This window comes from Melospiza melodia, chromosome 1 (assembly GCF_035770615.1).
Source record: "Melospiza melodia melodia isolate bMelMel2 chromosome 1, bMelMel2.pri, whole genome shotgun sequence".
Lineage (NCBI taxonomy): Eukaryota > Metazoa > Chordata > Aves > Passeriformes > Passerellidae > Melospiza > Melospiza melodia.
In genome coordinates this window covers 174,173,276-174,192,216 of record NC_086194.1, presented here as the reverse complement: position 1 = coordinate 174,192,216, position 18,941 = coordinate 174,173,276, and the positions used below count along the sequence as shown (strand labels likewise).

General features: G+C 49.9%; 1 protein-coding gene and 1 pseudogene across 1 annotated transcript; both read left to right on the top strand.

Moving 5' to 3' along the window:
- The first annotated feature begins 3,525 nt into the window (after positions 1 to 3,525).
- LOC134418766 (erythroblast NAD(P)(+)--arginine ADP-ribosyltransferase-like) lies at positions 3,526 to 4,903 on the top strand. The gene is made up of 2 exons (XM_063157605.1): positions 3,526 to 4,269; positions 4,856 to 4,903. The coding sequence occupies exons 1-2, from the start codon at positions 3,526 to 3,528 to the stop codon at positions 4,901 to 4,903; spliced, it is 792 nt and encodes a 263-aa protein (XP_063013675.1).
- Positions 4,904 to 17,045: 12,142 nt separating this feature from the next.
- On the top strand, positions 17,046 to 17,793 carry LOC134418720 (NAD(P)(+)--arginine ADP-ribosyltransferase 2-like; annotated as a pseudogene).
- The last annotated feature ends 1,148 nt before the right edge of the window (positions 17,794 to 18,941 follow it).

Genomic DNA, 18,941 nt, shown 5'->3' with positions numbered 1-18,941 from the left:
AGAGGGCCAAGGCTGATGGGGGTGGGGGCGGGGGCGATGGGGACTTTAGGAATTTGGGTGAGGTTCCTGAGCGGCCTGGAGTCACAAGAAGGTTACAAAGGTCTGGGACCAGAAACAAGATGCTGGGGAGTACCACTGGGACACTGGAAGGGTAAAAAGAGGTTTGGGATTGGGACTGGGTGGCTGGTGTGTGGGGATTGAGAGACGGGGACTCTGCAATGCCAGCAAAGCAAAGGCATTTATTACACCAGTTTACCAGGATTTATAGCTCACTATGTTCATACGAAAATTTCTACTTGGTCTTCTTTGCCCCAGTCCCCTTAAAAACACAACTTTCTCAATTATCCTTCTTTCACTAGTAATGCCCTTGTTATCTCTTTCACCAACTACATCCAGGTTATCTCTTCTCTGTCAAGAGCAGTGAGCATGAAAGTCAGGAGTGTCCAGACATGATGGTCAGAGTGATCAAAAGTGATGTCTTCAATTCTGTTGTTGCCTTGATTCTTTCTCTCCCACAGTCTTCACTGTACCCAGGCCAGAAGGTCTGCCATGCTCCACAGTTGAGCTTCTGTAGCAGTCTGGTCTTCCACATCTTCTCCTTCTCTGTTCTTTATGCAAAGAGTTTGTGTACCTTTATGTTAAAGCAGTTCCCACCTGTAAGGCTATTATCTTATTAAGACTGTTACTGGTTGTCTGCTAAATACAAGATAAAATATATGGAGTACAGATCACAATCAAGAAAAACTTACCAAATGCAACCCTGTTGCTGACAAAGAGACTCACTGCATAGGAGAAAAAAGGATAATGTCCAAGGCCTCCTAGGAAATGAGAATAAATGGCCACTGTTCTAAAGTTCCTGTGGTTGGAGCTCGGGGCCATGCAGAGCCCCTCACAGAGGAACACTTCCCATGTACCCCTGTGTGTCCTCAGTGTCCCCTCAGTATGTGTCCCACTTTGTTCCTCCAGTCTCCCACACTGCTCCCAGTAAGCTCCTTGCCATGGCCCTCCTGGCTCACACCCTGGCACTGCTGGCAATGACTGTGACCACTGCAGACATCAAGGTGGTGCCCCTGTACACGGCCCAGGACTCCTCTGATGACCAGTACCAGAGCTGCTGAGGCTTCTGGCCCTCAGCCACTCTGAGTTCCAGGTGAATCCTCTCTTCACCCAGCCCTGGGTGAAGGCCGAGGCAGAGTGGCAAATCAGGGCTCTCCCGTGTCCCCTGTGTCCCCGCTGGCATTCCCAGCCCAGGCTGTTGCTCTCATGGCCTACGCAAAAAAGGATATTGGCAAGGACTACAATGCAGCTGTGTGTGCAGCCTGGCGCTCCCACCAGGAATTCTGGAACAACTTCCACTTCCAAATGCTGCATTTCCTGCTGACCCAGGCCCTGGTGACACTGAGGCATGCTCAGAATGGGCAGTGTCGCCACGTGTTCTGGGGTGTGCATGATGTCTGGTTCCAGACACTGTGTGGCCAGAGAGTCTGGTTTGGTCAATTCACATTCTATTAAATTATTCTCTCAAATCAAATCCATTAAATGATTCTATTAAAAAAACTCAAATAATTCTACCAAAACAATTCCATTAAGTAATTCTGACAGAGAGAGCCAAATATGACAATTCCTAAGCAGGGTTCAATGTCACTCCCCATACAAACACTTGTGGGAACGTGTCTTTCGCTCAGCTTTGAGGAGGTCTGTTGGGGTGCATCCCCTTACTGAGGGAGGAACCTCACACACATTTCATTCCAGGTATGAATAGGGGAATGGAATTTCTGTCTGAGAGGGGACTGGGCATTGCCAGGGTCAGGCGATGGATGGCCACGCCCAGCTCTGGTGATTTACCCTCAATTGTCAATTTAGGGTTGGTGACTTGTGCTTGTTTTAGCCCAATTTAGCACCAGTGCCTTGCTTGGCTGGTGGGGACCTGCTGGATCAGCTCTGGGGAATGACCTGGGGTTGTTGCTGGGTGACCAGTGAAGCTGGCCATGCAGCCTGGGGCCAGGAGGGATCTGGGGGACACTCAGAGGAGCAAGCCCAGAAAGTCAGGGAGTGTCAGGACCCCTGTCCCTGCCCAGTGAGGCACATCAGGAGTGCTGTGCCCAACTCTGTTCAGTGCCATTTCCATCTCCGCACTATGGTCTGTGTCAACCTCTGCCCAGTGCCATGTCCAGCTTGGCTTGGGGCTGTGTCTGGTTCAGCCCAGTGCCATGTCCAGTTCTGCCTAGAGCCATGTCCAGCTCTGCCCAGTGCTCTTTCCCATTCTGGGCTCCTCAGGACAGGAAAGACCTGGAGATCCTGGAGGGCAGCATGGATGATAACAGAACTGGAGCATTTCTGTCACAAAGTGACAAAATAACAGAGAATAGATATCTTCCCTTCCCCTGAAGGTGCTGGACAGAGCCTGAAGACAAATGGCAGAAATGATAAAAGGATGGAGAGGTGTGCATACAGGATGAAAATCATGGCTAGAACCTGAGGAGAAACATATAAAGGGAACTCCAGTTGGGTTTTGGCAAGTTCTGTAACAGGAACCAACAGCACCTGTGCAACGAAATTGTTCCAGGGCAAGTCCCTTTGATATCAAAGTTTTTGGTGAAAATGATACCCAGAAGCCCCATTTTTACAACATTCCAGGGCAATAAAAGAACTTGTAGGAGGAGGGAGACATATGCAAATGATTTACGGGAAAAGTACATTTTCTGTATTAGATAAGTGGCACATTTTAATTAATATTTATGATTATGGTGAATAAATACCCCATAGCTGAGTCCTCACTGATCTGCGGACCAGGACACATCTGCTGTGAGTCCCAGCTGATCAAGAATTCCGGCTTTCTGATACCTCCAGTTCCATCAGGGAGTTCACTCCGGCCGATTTCGGTATCGAGGGCTGGGGGGGACTCCAGGCAGACACTTAGTGGTGGACACGGGACTGAGGGATTGGGATTCTGGTGCTTGGGGGATACTGGGGGAGTCACAGGACTGGTATTGGGGTCATGGGATGTTCTGGGGGTAAGTGAGGGGAGAACACGGGATGATGAGAGGGGATTGGGGTCATGGGGGTGCTAGCAGACACTTTTGGGGCTGGGGGTGATGCCTGGATTTGGGTTGATGTCCTGAGGTGACACCAAAGGAACTGGGGAATGGGAGTGGGATTGGGGTCTGAGGATGGGTGAGAGGGACACTGGGGGGCTCAGGGTGTGACTCCAGGATTTGGATCAGTGTTGTAGGGGGCCTGGGGGCACTTGAATTCCTGTGAGTATAATTGGGCTTCTGGGGGGCTGAGGTACTGCACAATTGGAATTGGCATCCCTGGGGAGCTTGGGGCGGCCTAAGTAACCCAGAATTTGGGATCAGGGACTCCAGACATGCCCAGGGTCTGCTGGCCAGGAGTGCCTCCCTTCCCCCTGGGCTGACCCCACTCCCCTCCCCAGTCCCTCACTGAGAACCCTCCCCGTGTCTCCCCCATGTCCCCTCTGTGTCCTCCAGTGTCCACACTTGCTCGCTGTGTCCTCTCCTCTTTATGGCACCCCTGGCTCAGACCCTGGCACTGCTGGCAATGGCCATGGCCACCACGGCTGTCGAGGTGGTGACCCTGGACATGGCCCCGTACTCCTTTGATGACCAGTACCAGGGCTGTGGCCCTGCCATGAAGGCAGCATTGCCGGCCCTCAACAACTCCGAGTTTGAGCAGAATGAGAAGTTTGCTGAGGTATGGGTAAAGGCTGCAGCCGAGTGGCAGAGTCGGGGGCTCCCTGAGTCCCCTCTGTCTCCAGAGCAGGCCACTGCCATTATGGCCTTCACAATGGATGGCCTGTCCAGCATGTTCAATGTTGCTGTGCGTGTGGCCGGGCGTTCCGACATGGAATACCGGGACAACTTCCACTTCAAAACGCTGCATTTCCTGCTGACCGATGCCCTGGCAACGCTGCGGGATGCTCAGAAAGGGCAGTGTCTTGATGTTTTCCAGAGGGTTTGTGGGGGCTGGTTTGAGGCACAGCATGGTGATATCATCCGGTTCGGTGAATTCATGTTGGTGTCCCTGAGCAAACCAACTGGCGAGTGCTCCAATGACACGGTGCTCGAGTTGCACACGTGCCATGGCGTGGAAATCCAGTTTTTCACCGAACATCCAGAAGAGAAGGTGGTGCTGATCCCACCCTTTGAGACCTTCAATGTCACCCAAATCACCCAGGAAGGAAACAAGACACAGATCCAACTCCTCTCCACCGGGACCTTAAGCGAATTCAACTGCGTGTGGTGTGAGGTGAGAGCACTAAGGAACGGCCTGGGGGGATGGGAAACCCACTGTGTTCATGGGGGCACCCATGAGAGCACGCAGAGGACAATGACACTCATTGGGGATGGGGACTGGGACAGAGACACCCACTGTGTGTGGGGGAACATGCTGGGGACAGCAAGTTTGGGGACTCCCGTTGTGGGCATGGGGATAGGAACACCCATGAAAGGCCACAGGGATGGGGGCCCGCATTTCTGGATGGGAACACGGACAGGGACACCCCTGCCAGGGGATAACAGGGACAGGGACAGAGATTGGGATCTCCCTGTTCTGACCCTATCCCTCCCCACCTTGGGTAATGCTGTGAGGATGGGCCCTGTGTGCTGGATGAGGGTGGGTCATGAACCCCCATGGCTCCTCCCTGTAACCCCTAAGCCCACCATGAACCCCTGACTTCCCTGGCTCCCTATAGACCCGGGTGCCCTCACCGACATCCTGCAATGCATCACCTCATGGTCCCCATCACTCCTGTAACCCCTCTCTCCCCATTGAGGCCATCCCCAAACCCCTCACTCCCCTCATGGTCCCTCTGATCCCTCCCTTTGTCCCTCAGGTCGGAGCATCCCCAGCACCCCTTTCCACCTCAGAGGACTCCTCCTAGCTGCCACAGCTCTGGCAGTGGCCACCAGGATCCTCTGAGCCATGAGGCTGCCAAGGTCACTGAGGTCATCGTAGTCACTGTGGAAGCCATGGTCACCTTGATCACCAAGACTCCCTGAGATACAAGGCTACCACAGCCACTCTGACCACTGTGTATGCCAAAGCCATTTAGCAAACACATTTTAATAAACAATTCTATCAAAACAATTCCATTAACTAAATCTGTCACAGCCAGCCAAAAGTGACATGCAGGGCTCGATGTCACTCCCTGGACAACACTTGTGGGAGCATCTTTTTCTCTCAGCTTTGAGGAGGATCCTTGGGGAGCTTCCACTTCCCAAGGGATCAACCTCACACACATTTCATTCCAAAGAGGAATAGGGGAGAGGAATCTCTGTCTGGGAGGGGACTGCACATTCCCAGGGTCAGCTGATGGATGGCCAGTCCCAGCTCTGGTGCTTTACACTCAGTTGTCAATTTGGGGTTGGTGATTTGGGCTGATTTTAACCCAATTCAGAGCCCAAACCAGTCAAGACCCCTCTCAATGCAGCCCCAATGGCCACAAATGGGGCATTGTCCTTTGGCCACATTCCAGGCAGAGCATCCTGCTATATTCTGCAGTTCAGGGGATGTTAAAGGCTGGGAAGTTCAAGATGGCAAGGGCAGGTCCTGTCCATGGGGAGAAACAGTCTGTGGTTCCACTCCTGGCTGGCGTGTGCGGGGTACGGGACAGGTATAAGTCCAATGGTGTCAGGAACCCACGCCTTAAAAAAGGAACCCACTAGGCCGCGGCAAAATATCCAAATATGGATAACATTGTAACCAGACCAGTGAAGAGATTTCTGCTTTTATTTCCAGCACATCAGTCTCAAAATACAAAATGGAGACATGACAGCTCACTGATCCACACCAAAAAAATGTCTCCCCCAGCAGCGCTGGTACAGCAATACGTAAAATCATCTCAGACTAGAATTCAGCCAATCAGACACAGAAAACACATATTGACAAGCATTCTAATCCAATCTTATAAAACATACGTAATCGTAGCTAAAACAAAGACTAGTTTATAAGAGACAAAGAACAGAGTTCTATTCATGCTAACCTTCTAAAGATATACATTAAATAACCTTGTTGCCATCCTAAAGCCAATTCCTCAAAGACCTATTGTGGTTTGTCACATCTACAGCTTGGGAAACTTTTCTGCTTGCATGGGAAACTTTTCTGCTGTATTTGCAATGCTAACAAAACTTCAGTCTGAGGCCTATACTTTTTTAACCATTTCTTAAAAACCCTCTAACCTTAAGGATTCCAACATTTCCCCCTCTCTGTTTGACCCAGAGGCTTTCATTTTCTTGTCGCTTGCTACTTGCATTTCATAGCTCTATTGCAAAATTTCTGCTTATCTATCATCTGTTGAAAACCTATTTTCACTAAACTGAAGCATTGCTATATTATGGCACAGCAACTTAATGCTGTGAAGACCCAATCCTTGAAAGAGATATGAATCACGTTTGACAACAGTCACAAGTCATTGTTCAAAAAACTCTGGTCGATTCCAAGGCCTTAATTCAAAACCTTCGTTCATGTCAATACCCTTATCTACTGCTTTCGTGAGATTTTGTACACTCTCTGTGCTTCTATTTCTTAATTCTCCTGCTTGAATGACAAAATCTTCTCGGACTGTTTTGTTCATCATTCGCCGAACACAACAGAGTATACAAGGTACCACTATCAATATCAGTATTAGAACACCTAATACGTAAAGACCTATCTTGCAAAGTTGCCTTAGCCAAGGTGCAAAACTCCAATTTTGAAACAAATCATCCAACCAGGAACCTCCATCTTCTTTAATTTGGGCTGTCAGATCCTTCAGTTTTTGAATGCTTTTGTGAATGGATTCAGAAAAAAAAAAAAACTCATTTTAATGGTCATGTGTCAGTTACAGAAGGGCTGGGTGCATAGCAAGGGGAACATTCAGTAGATGGATTGGGAAGTGTGCACCTTCCGAATGCCTCAGTCAATGGGGAAGGGGAGTGGGAGATATGGCCAGGAAAGCCCCCTCTGGACCCCACTGCTGTGAGCCCACCAGTGTCATTCCTGTGCCCACTAGCCCCACAACCCCACTCCCAGTCCTGAATCCCAAGCCCCTTAGTGTCATCCCAACCCCTATGCACTTCCAGATCCCAAATCCTGGGAACAATCTCCGATCTCCCCAGTGTCCCCTCAGTGCCCCACCAGACCCCTGTGCCAATCCCAGTCCTGTGTTTACCCTTCCATTGTCCATCCACTGCTCCCTTGGTCTTCAATCCAGCTCCCAATCCTCTGCAACTGTCTTGTAGTGCCAGGCTGATTACAAACCCCAACCAAATCCCTAAAGCCACTCCCTCAGCCCCCATTGTCCTCCACAGCACTCTCCCAGACCCCAGTTCCACTCCCAGTCCCTTGATCCTGTTGGTGTCACCCCAGTACTCCAACCCAAATCCAGAGCTCACTCCTGCCCCCACAACATCCCCCTGGAGACTTCCCTGGCCCCACCCTGCAATCCCAGTCCCATGGCCCCCCCTCCATATGACCCCATTGTCCCCCAGCCGCTGACACCAAAATTGGCTGGAGTGAACTCCCTGATGGAAGTGGAGGTATCAGAAAGCCAGAATTCTTTATCAGCTGGGACTCAGCTGATATCTCTTGGACCTGCAGCTTAGCGGGGACTTTGCCATGGGGTATTGTCCTGGTTTAGGACAAATTAGGGGAAATCTCCAAAAGGGAGCCCCCCAAAACAAAACAAACCTCCAACCACCCCTCCCCCAACACCGGGTTCGGGAAGGAATTTCTCGGAGGAGCAAAGTGGAAAACAAAACCTATTTATTTACAAGTAACAAAAGAACACTCCCCAACACAAGAAAAGAAAAGAAAACAGACTGTGTTGTGAGGGCGTCAAGCTTCTCTTGCAAGCTCCAGGTGTCCTGGACGTCTCAGGTCAGGTCCAGAGCCGGTCCAGTATCTTCAGGGGAGGGTAAGAAAGAGGGAACAAAAGAAAAGGAAATAAAAAACAGCGCAAAAAGCAGAAAGCAAGCAAGCAAAGCGGCTAGCCAAGCCAAGCAGCCAAAAGCCCAAAGCAAAAAGGCCTGGACAAACACTCCCCCCCTCTCTTCCCCGCCCCGCCACAGCAAGACGTCCGGGGGTGGGGGGAAGAGAGAAAAGGCACAGCTGCCAGACACAACACACGATATTGGGATAAAGGCTGTCAACCCACGACACTCCACCCCTTATCCCATATCGTGAATATACAATAAAAACTTTCATTTCACTTACTCACACCTTTGACACTTACACATTCCTCTCATCTTACTTGCTCAGATCTTTGACACTTACAGTTTCCTTCTGTCTCACATTCAACAAACAATGACATTCATATATGAGTCTCATCCCACAATCAGGTCTCCCTGAGGCACACACCGTGTTGTTCCATCTTTCTGCATTATCCACCATGTATAACCTGGTCCTTGAGCAAAGACAATCCCACGGATGGGTTTGTCTGTACTCGAGGCAGAGTTGACCCATACTGTCTTTCCCAACAAACCTCTGACATGGGCCACTGGGGCTTTATACCCATCTACTATATTAAGGAGCTCAGACTGAGCAGGACCCGCTCGGTTGGTGGAACCTCGAGTGTTAACTAACCAGGTAGCCTTTGCCAAATGCTGCTCCCAGTTTTTTAAAGACCCCCCACCCAATGCTTTTAAGGTGGTTTTTAACAATCCATTATACCTTTCCACTTTCCCTGCAGCTGGTGCATGATAGGGGATATGGTATATCCACTCGATGCCATGTTCCCTAGCCCAAGTATTAATAAGATTGTTATTAAAATGAGTCCCATTATCCGACTCAATTCTCTCGGGAGTACCGTGCCTCCAAAGGACCTGCTTTTCAAGGCCCAAGATAGTGTTACGGGCTGTGGCATGAGACACAGGGTAGGTTTCCAACCATCCCGTGGTGGCTTCTACCATGGTTAGTACATAGCGCTTGCCCTGGGTTTGAGGCAGTGTGATGTAATCAATCTGCCAGGCCTCCCCGTATTTGTACTTAGACCACCGCCCCCCATACCAGAGGGGCTTCACCCGCTTGGCCTGCTTAATGGCAGCACACGTCTCACAGTCACGAATAACCTGAGAGATACTGTCCATGGTTAGATCCACCCCTCGGTCTCGTGCCCACTTATAGGTGGCATCTCTACCCTGGTGGCCTGAAGCATCATGGGCCCATCGTGCTAAGAATAACTCTCCCTTATGCTCCCAGTCGAGATCTATCTTCAACTCCCCTATCTTTGCAGCCTGATGTACTTGCTGGTTGTTTTGCTGCTCTTCATTAGCTCTACTTCTGGGGACATGGGCATCTACATGGCGAACCTTCACAGGTAACTTCTCTAACCGAGTAGCGATATCTTTCCACTCTTCCGCAGCCCAAATTGGTTTTCCTCTTTGCTGCCAGTTCGCCTCTTTCCATCTCTTCAGCCATCCCCATAGAGCGTTGGCTACCATCCAAGAATCGGTATACAAATAGAGCCTTGGCCACTTCTCTCTCTCTGCAATACCTAGGGCCAGTTGAATAGCTTTGATTTCAGCAAATTGACTGGATTCGCCTTCTCCTTCAGTAGCCTTTGCAACCCGTAGAGTGGGACTCCATACAGCTGCTTTCCACCTCTGTTTCATCCCTATGACGCGACAAGAACCATCGGTGAATAGAGCGTAACATGTTTCTTCTGCTAGTAACTGATTGTATGGAGGAGCTTCCTCAACCCGGGTCACTGGCTCTTGTTCCTCATCCGCGACACTAAAGCTTTCACCTTCGGGCCAATTTGTAATTATTTCCAGGATCCCAGGGCAATTTAACTTCCCAATTCGAGCGCGCTGTGTAATGAGGGCAATCCACTTACTCCAAGTAGCACTGGTGGCATGGTGGGTAGAGGGAACCTTTCCTCTGAACATCCATCCCAGCACCGGTAGTCGGGGTGCCAGAAGAAGTTGTGCCTCTGTACCAATCACCTCTGAGGCGGCTTGGACTCCTTCATAGGCGGCCAAGATTTCTTTTTCTGTTGGGGTATAGTTATCTTCAGACCCCCTGTAGCTCCGACTCCAAAATCCCAATGGTCGACCTCGGGTCTCACCAGGCACCTTCTGCCAAAGGCTCCACGACAGACCATGGCTCCCGGCTGCAGAGTAGAGAACATTCTTCACATCTGGTCCCGTCCTGACTGGACCAAAGGGCTACAGCATGAGCGATCTCCTGCTTGATCTGGATGAAAGCTTGCTGCTGCTTTCAGGGCCCCAGTGGAAGTTGTTCTTCTTGCGGGTAACCAGATAAAGGGGTCTCACAATCTGACTATACTCAGGGATGTGCATCCTCCAGAAACCTATAGCACCTAGGAAAGCTTGTGTTTCCTTCTTATCAGTTGGTGGGGACATAGCAGTGATTTTGTTAATAACATCCGCAGGAATCTGATGCTGTCCATCTTGCCACTTCACCCCCAAGAACTGAATTTCTCAGGCAGGTCCCTTGACTTTGCTCTTCTTAATGGCAAATCCGGCTTCCAAGAGAATATGAATTATCTTCTCTCCTTTCTCGAACACTTCTATTGCCGTGTTCCTCCAAACAATGATATCATCAATATATTGTAAATGTTCTGGAGCCTCACCCTCTTCTAGTGCAGCCTGGATCAGTCCATGACAGATGGTAGGACTGTGTTTCCACCCCTGGGGCAGTCGGTTCCAGGTATACTGCACTCCCCTCCATGTGAAAGCAAACTGAGGCCTGCATTCTGCTGCCAGAGGGATGGAGAAAAATGCGTTAGCAATATCGATGGTCGGGTACCACTTTGCTGCCTTGGACTCCAGCTCGTACTGCAGTTCCAGTATGTCCGGTACTGCCGCACTCAGTGGTGGAGTCACTTCATTCAAGGCACGATAGTCCACAGTCAGTCTCCATTCTCCGTCAGATTTTCGCACAGGCCAGATAGGGCTGTTGAAAGGTGAGTGGGTTTTACTGACCACCCCTTGGCTCTCCAGCTCTCAGATCATTTTGTGGATGGGGATCACGGCATCTCGATTCGTCCGGTACTGCCTGCAGTGCACTGTTGAGGTGGCAATTGGCACTCGTTGCTCCTCTAACTTCAAGAGTCCTACTGCAGATGGGTTCTCTGATAGTCCAGACAAGGTATTCAATTGTTTAATACCCTCTATCTCCACTGCAGCTATTCCAAAAGCCCACCTGAATCCCTTAGGATCTTTGTAATAGCCATTCCGGAGGAAGTCTATGCCCAAAATACACGGAGCCTCTGGACCAGTCACAATCGGATGTTCCTGCCACTCCTTCCCAGTCAAGCTCACCTCAGCTTCCAACAAAGTCAACTGTTGTGATCCCCCTGTCACTCCAGCAATGGAAACAGGTTCTGTCCCCACGTGTTCCAATGGCATTAGGGTACACTGTGATCCAGTGTCAACCAATGCTTCATAATCTTGTGGCTCTGATGTGCCAGGCCAGATCCACACCTTCCAGAAAACCCAGTTCTCCTGTGCCTCTTCCTGGCTGGAGGCAGGGTCCCTCTAAGCCAGATTGTCCTTCTTTCCTTGGGCATATGCCTTAGAAGTTCCTTCAAGGGGATCGGACATGTCATCGTCATCAGCATACTTAACATCTCGGCTACGAGCGACCGGAGCTGCTGTCCTTTTGGTGATACTTTCTCTTTTCTTCAAATCACGCACCCGTTGTGCCAAAGCAGCGGTGGGTTTTCCATCCCATCTCCTCATGTCTTCTCCAGACTCACGCAGAAAAACCTGTAACTCAGCCCGTGGGATGTACCTTCTCTCCCCATCAAAGGAGCGCCAGCGTTGGACACCAGGGCCTCTAATTTGTACAGCTGAGATTTGAATAAGGTCCTCCTTAATCTCTTCCCGGAGTTTCTTATGATTCTCCTCTATTTTGTCCTCTAGTTTCTGCAGTCGGGTTTCCACTGCTGCAATTCTGGCATGAGTTGGGCCATGCACAGCATCTGCATACGCTCGAAGCTTCTTTGCCATATCGAGCACAGTCTCATATGTATCATCCCGCTTCATTATTGCTAGGGCAGAAGCGTATTCTGGTGGTCCAAGTCGCACAAGTTTCCTCCACATTACAGGTGTGCATGGTACCAGGTCCGGATTCCTAGTTGTTGTATCATCTGAGAAAATGAGCTCTGCCACCGCCATCTCTTTCAGGCGTTGGATCCCCTGTTCTATGGTCTTCCACCGTGTCTGCTGCATATACAGATCATCTGTACACAGGTATCGTTCTGCTACGCTTCTTAGAATCCGTTCCCAGAGGCTGTGAGGGTTAGCCCCCCTCATCATACCTTGATCGATGACAGGATCATGTGACAGGGATCCCAAATGCCTCGCTTCAGTACCATCCAAAATCGTAACCTCCCCTGCAGCATCCCAAAGGCGGACTAACCAACTAATTATAGATTCGTCAGGTTGTCGTCTGTAATCCTTTCTTAGGCCTCTGAGGTCCTTCAGAGAAAAGGAGTCAATATTAGCTCCAGATTCTGTGCCCCTTGATGTGGCCTCTGATTTTGGTGAGGGTCCTTCTCCTGCATCATCATCATCATCATCCTCCACCTTTCGATCGGTCTTGCCTTTACACTTTCCACCTCTTGTATTAGCTGCAACAGCCATGGTTTGGGGCCTATTGTCTGATTCAGCTGCTAGCCTGGAGCCTGGGATGTTAGCTGCAGCCTGGGTCACTGGGATAGTAACTAACTTATCTCCCTGTTCCCTTTCTGCTATCTGCTGCTCCACAGTATCTAGCAGAGTACGGTAAACAAACGCCAAGGCCCAGCTCACTGCAGTAATCCTTTCTTCCTTAGTAGTACCATGGCACTTCTCCCTCAAATACTTTGCCACCTCGACTGGATCCTGAATTTGATCGGATGGAAAGTCCCAGTCTATAGGATCGGAAAATTCCTTTAAAGTCTGGCCCATATCCTCCCATTTCCCACTCCAGTCAAGATTTTTCCTGCTTTGTTTTTCTCCTAAGTCAGGAGTGTCTCTAACCCCTCTAGAAATCTCAGCTTTCATTTTATATACACTCCAGACAGTATAGAAAAGGCTTAATAAATTAAATGCCAGAAAGATGGTTTCTTCCAAACTCAGGGGAAATTCAGTATTTTCTAATAGAGATGTCAACAATTTGGAGGAGAAGAAGGAAGACAAAGGCTGAAAAGCCCCTTCTCCTTCTTCTCCCCAAACAAACTGAGTACACAGCCATAACAACAATCCATACATTCCTGAAACAAAGCCCAGCATTTTTATCCGACACATCATCACACATAAGACCAGCACAATGACTATTCTGGTTAGTGCCCCCCGCTTACAAAAGCTACTTATTAGGGACAACATCAAAGCTATTTTTGGGTAAGGAAATAACCCCAGGGACCACAAAAGTATTAAAACTTCAAAAACCCCTAGGGACCAGAAATACCGGCAAGCTTCCACTCCAAATGACATTATGAATCACCAATATGCCCACAAAATAACCAAAACCAAAATATTATTGTTATAGGGTTTTTTTCCACTGGTTTTTTTTTGGCCTCCATTTCCTGGCCAACGCACCAAAAGATATACTGTCCTGGTTTAGGACAAATTAGGGGAAATCTCCAAAAGGGAGCCCCCCAAAACAAAACAAACCTCCAACCACCCCTCCTCCAACACCGGGTTCGGGAAGGAATTTCTCGGAGGAGCAAAGTGGAAAACAAAACCTATTTATTTACAAGTAACAAAAGAACACTCCCCAACACAAGAAAAGAAAAGAAAAGAAAAGAAAAGAAAAGAAAAGAAAAGAAAAGAAAAGAAAAGAAAAGAAAAGAAAAGAAAAGAAAAGAAAAGAAAAGAAAAGAAAAGAAAAGAAAAGAAAAGAAAAGAAAAGAAAAGAAAAGAAAAGAAAAGAAAAGAAAAGAAAAGAAAAGAAAAGAAAACAGACTGTGTTGTGAGGGCATCAAGCTTCTCTTGCAAGCTCCAGGTGTCCTGGACGTCTCAGGTCAGGTCCAGAGCCGGTCCAGTATCTTCAGGGGAGGGTAAGAAAGAGGGAACAAAAGAAAAGGAAATAAAAAACAGCGCAAAAAGCAGAAAGCAAGCAAGCAAAGCGGCTAGCCAAGCCAAGCAGCCAAAAGCCCAAAGCAAAAAGGCCTGGACAAACACTCCCCCCCTCTCCTCCCCGCCCCGCCGCAGCAAGACGGCCGGGGGTGGGGGGAAGAGAGAAAAGGCACAGCTGCCAGACACAACACACGATATTGGGATAAAGGCTGTCAACCCACGACAGGTATTTATTCACCACAATTATAAATATTCCTTGGAAGGGCCATCTTAACTAAAGCAGATACATCACTTTCTCTGGAAATGATTTGCATGTTTCTGCCTCTTTCTGGAAGGCCTTTTATGGTGCTGGAGGGTCACCCAAAGAGGTTTCTGGGTGTGGTTTTCAGTGATTGCCCCAATATGCCAGATGACCATTCCTGCAACTTCTGCTTTTTGCAGGCACTGCTCCTTCTGTGGTCCAGAAATTGCAAAGGACCCTCACTGGAGATCCTTTATCTGTTTCTCCATGGATCCAACCCATGTTCATCCTCCATATCCACACCTCTACCACCTTTCCTTGCTTTTACCCGTTCATTTTAAGGTCAATCCTACATCTTTAAGGGATCTGAAACTTTCTATTCTCTCTCTTCTTGCTCCACCCCTATGACCCAAATCCCACAGTCCCATGTTCCTCCAGTTCCCCCCAGTCCCCACTACTCACTGAGTTGCAATCACACCTCAGATACCAAATGGGTCCCCTTATCAGATGACATCCCTGCAGGTACCTTGGGCTTGGGGATGATCTCTTGGGGGAGTGCCTGGGTGACTTCCTTGTGGGTGTGGCAGGAGAAGTTCTGGAACCCCTAAGACAGGATCCACCAACACCAGGAGATACCTGAGCCCATGTTGGCGTGGTAGCTCAAAAAAGCCATTTGCCAGTAGTCCCTGGGAGTGTTCCCTCTTTCATGATGCCTGGCAGTGATGGTTTCAAATTCAAACGGTTCTTTTCAAAATGTATTAGGCATTGGTCCGTAACAGACCTGAGAATTTTGTCCTAAGGACACTGAGAATCTGAGGCCACAGACCAATCTGCATCTCATTGATTCCCCTGTGCTTTGCTGGTGCTTTTCTCCATTACAAATTGCAGCATCAGCTGGGGAGGGCCTGACCTGGTTATTGGGAGTTACCTCTCACCCACCCACCCAGCCACCCTCTGCCTTGTGGGCTTTTAGATAATCAGCCAGTTTTTAATCTGCCCAACTCAATCCAGGCCTCACCTCTGGGGCCGAAATTCATTTCTCAGGAATTAACACTAGGACACTTTGTTGCAGAACCTCTTCTGCAGCTTTAATACAAGTCTATCTCCCACAGAGGTTTTTCAACCCCCAAGCTGGAGTGCCCTGGACTGTAGTACGGCCACGTTTTGGGCAGCTGGGAGGTGCCAAGGAGGGATAATAATTCTTGCTTATATTTAACTGGAGAACCCTGTATTGTTAATTGACATTTTTCCTTGCATATGGCTCCATGGGCATGAGCAATGCTCAAAGCAGATGGCAAGTGAGTTCCTACATTTGCATGGGACCTTGAGAGTGGGATTGGGGATGTGGACTGTAAGCAAAAAGAGAGGGAATGAAACTTATATCCCTTAATAATTCTAGATAGAACTTAAAGATGAATGGACAAAAGCATGAAAAGGAGGTTGAAATGTGGATACCCAGGATGAACGTGGATGAAGAAACAGATAAAGAAACTCCACTGAGGATCTTTTTCAATACTGGACCAATGAAGGAGCAGCGCCTGCAAACAGCAGAAGTTGCAGGAAAGATCATCTGGCATATTGGGGCAATCACTGAAAACCACACTCAGAAACCTCTTTGGGTGACCCTCAAGCACCATAAAAGGCCTTCCAGAAAGTGGCAGAAACATGCAAATCATTTCCAGAGAATGTGATCTATTTGTATTAGCTAAGAAGCCCCTTCTAATGCATATTTATAATTGTGGTGCATAAATACCCCGCGGTAAATTCCCCCTTGAGCTGCAGGACCAGGAGAGATCTCCTATGAGACCCAACTGATAAAGAATTCTGACTTTCTGATATCTCCATTTCCATCAGGGAGTTCATTCCAGCCAATTTTGGTATCAAGGGCTAGGGGGACACTGGGGACACTTGTGAGAGGGACATGGGCCTGGGATTGCAGAGCGGGACCATGGCGGGCTCCGGGGGGAGGTTTTGGGGCTGGGGGAAACCCCCAGATTTGGGTTGGGGACCTGGAATGACATGAAATGTGTAATGGGACTGGGAGAGGGTTTTGGGTCTGGGAGATGGACCTGGGGGACACTGGAGCTGGTGAGGGAGTGACTTTAAGAATTTGGGTGAAGTCCCAGAGTGGTCTGGGGTCACAAGAGACTTGCAGAGGATTGGGAGTAGGCTTGAATTCCTGTAGAGCACTTGGGGGACAATGGAAGGGTAAATACAGGACTTGGATTGCGACAGGGTGGCTGGTGGGCACTGAAGGGAAAATTGAGGAGGTCAGGGACTGTTCCCAGGGTTTGGGCTGGGGTGGCACTAGGGGGGGAAAGGACAAGGGACTGGGAGTAGGGTGGTGGGGCTAGTGGGCACAGGGACAACACTGGGGGGGGTCAAAGCAGTCGGGTCCAGGGGGGACATTTTTTGGAGTGGGATTAGGGTCCTGGGAGGCACTGCTGGGGGGACAGGAAGTGACCCCAGAATTGGAATTAGGTTCCTGGGGTTCTAGGAGGACACTAAGGGTTGAGGCCATGGGACCATGGGATGGGAGTAGGATTCTGATGGGAGTCCAGGAATGACCCCAGGGTCTGGGCTCAGCATCCCAGGATGTTTCCAGGTGTCTTGTAGCCAAAGCTGCCTCTCCACCCCATGGCTGGCCCCAGTTCCCCTCCTCAGCCCCTCAAAGAGGAACATTTCCCATGTGTTACTTTGTTCCCTAAGCGTTCCCTCAGTGTGTCCCTTTTTGTACCCCAGTGTCCCTCACCCGCTGGTGGTGGCCCTTCCTTGCCATGGCCCTCCTGGCTTACATCCTGGCACTGCTGGCAGTGACCATGGCCACCATGGCCATCAAGGTGGTGCCCCTGGACATGGTCTGGGACTCCTTCGATGACCGGTATGAGGGCTGTGGCTCTGCCATGAATGCAAAGTTGCTGGACCTCTACTATTTTGAGTACCAGAAGAATCCTCACTTTGCCTGGGGCTGGTACAATGCAGATGCTGAGTGTCGCAGGCGGGGCTCTCCTGTGTCCCTCTGACATCCCACTGGAGGCCGTGGCTCTCATGGCCTACACGTCGCAGGACATTTACAAGGATTTCAACGTGGCCATGTGCACAGCCGGGTGCTCCCGCCAAGTATACTGGAAAAACTTCCACTTCAAAACGCTGCATTTCCTGCTGACCCAGGACCTGGTGACACTGAGGCAAGCGCAGAACTTGCAGTGTCAACATGTGTTCCAGGGCATGTGTGACGTTCATTTCAAGGCACAGCATGGCCTGAGTGTCCGGTTTGGTCAATTCCCATCGACGTGTCCACGTAAAGAGACTGCTCTGCACTTTGGGACAGACACAATTTTCGAAGTGCACACATGCCATGGCGTGGACATCCAGCAGTTTTCCATGTATCCAGGGGAGGAGGAGGTGCTGATCCCACCCTTCGAGATCTTTGAAGTTACCAAAGTCACCTGGAATGGGAAGAGGACATGGATCAGTCTCCACTCTGCTGGCACCTTCAGCAAATACAACTGCAAGTGGCACTGAGGTGACAGCACAGGGGACAGTCTGGGGCGATGGGGACACTCACTGTGGACTTGGGGACACCCATGATATGTCATGGGGGGGGCATGGGGACAGGGACAGGGGCATTTACTCTGTGTAGGCATGACAAGGACACCCACGGCTGTGGAGACTCAATATGGGGACGGGGTACCCACATGATAGGGCACAGGGGGTGAGGACACTCCCTGCCACCTGTGGGGACACTCACTGAGAGTTTGGGTTCAGGGACATCCAGTGCTGGGAGACCAGGTCTGGGGACACCAATTGTGGTCATGGGGGCAAGAATGTCCATGACAGGGCAGAGGGAGGGGGGATCCCCACATCTGGGAGGGGACAGGGAAGGGAACACCCCTGCCAGGGAAGGACAGAGATGGGGTCCTGCCTGTACCAACCCTGTCCCTCCCCATCAAATACAGTGCTGTGAGGCTGGTCCCTGTGTGCTGGATGTGTGTGCGCCAGACCCCCCTGGCAATCCCTGAACCCCTGTCACCCCCATGGCACCCTCTGCTACCCCTCAACCCTGTCACTCCTAAGCACACCTTGACCCCCTTGGTCTCTCTGATCCCTCCCATGTACCTCCCTGTGCCCCCATTGATACCCTTTCACCTCATGGCCACCATCTCTCCTGTCACCCCAAACCATCCATTATGGCTGTCCAAGACCCCCTCACTGCCCCCATGGTCCCCTGATGCCTCTGTCCCCCCAGGTTTGGACCTTCCCCAGGACTTCCTTCCAATTTCGAGGACTCCTCCTGGACACCACAGCCCTGGTAGTGGCCATCAGCATTCTCAGCACCACCAAGGTCACTGAAGTCACTCGGGTCACTGTGGTCATCAAGACTCCGTGGGCCACAAGGCTACCACAGAGACTGTGACCACTGTGCCTACCAAAGCCACTGTGGAAAGAAATCTTATTGAAAAATTCTATTAAATCAAATCCATTAAATAATTTGATCAAAACAATTCCATTAAATAAATCTGTCACAGCCAGCCAAAAGTGACAATTCTAAAGCAGGGCTTGATGACACTCCCCACACCAAACCTCAATGCAATGTCTTTTTCCCTCTGCCTCAAGGAGGATCCTTGGGGAGCATCCCCTTCCTGAGGGAGGAACATCACACACATTTCATT

Bases quoted from the DNA above. Each gene is read 5' to 3' on its own strand.
- LOC134418766 (XM_063157605.1), top strand. From the start codon at position 3,526: ATGGCACCCCTGGCTCAGACCCTGGCACTGCTGGCAATGGCCATGGCC. The intron at 4,270-4,855 runs GTGAGAGCACTA...TTTGTCCCTCAG, and splicing joins TCAACTGCGTGTGGTGTGAG to GTCGGAGCATCCCCAGCACC.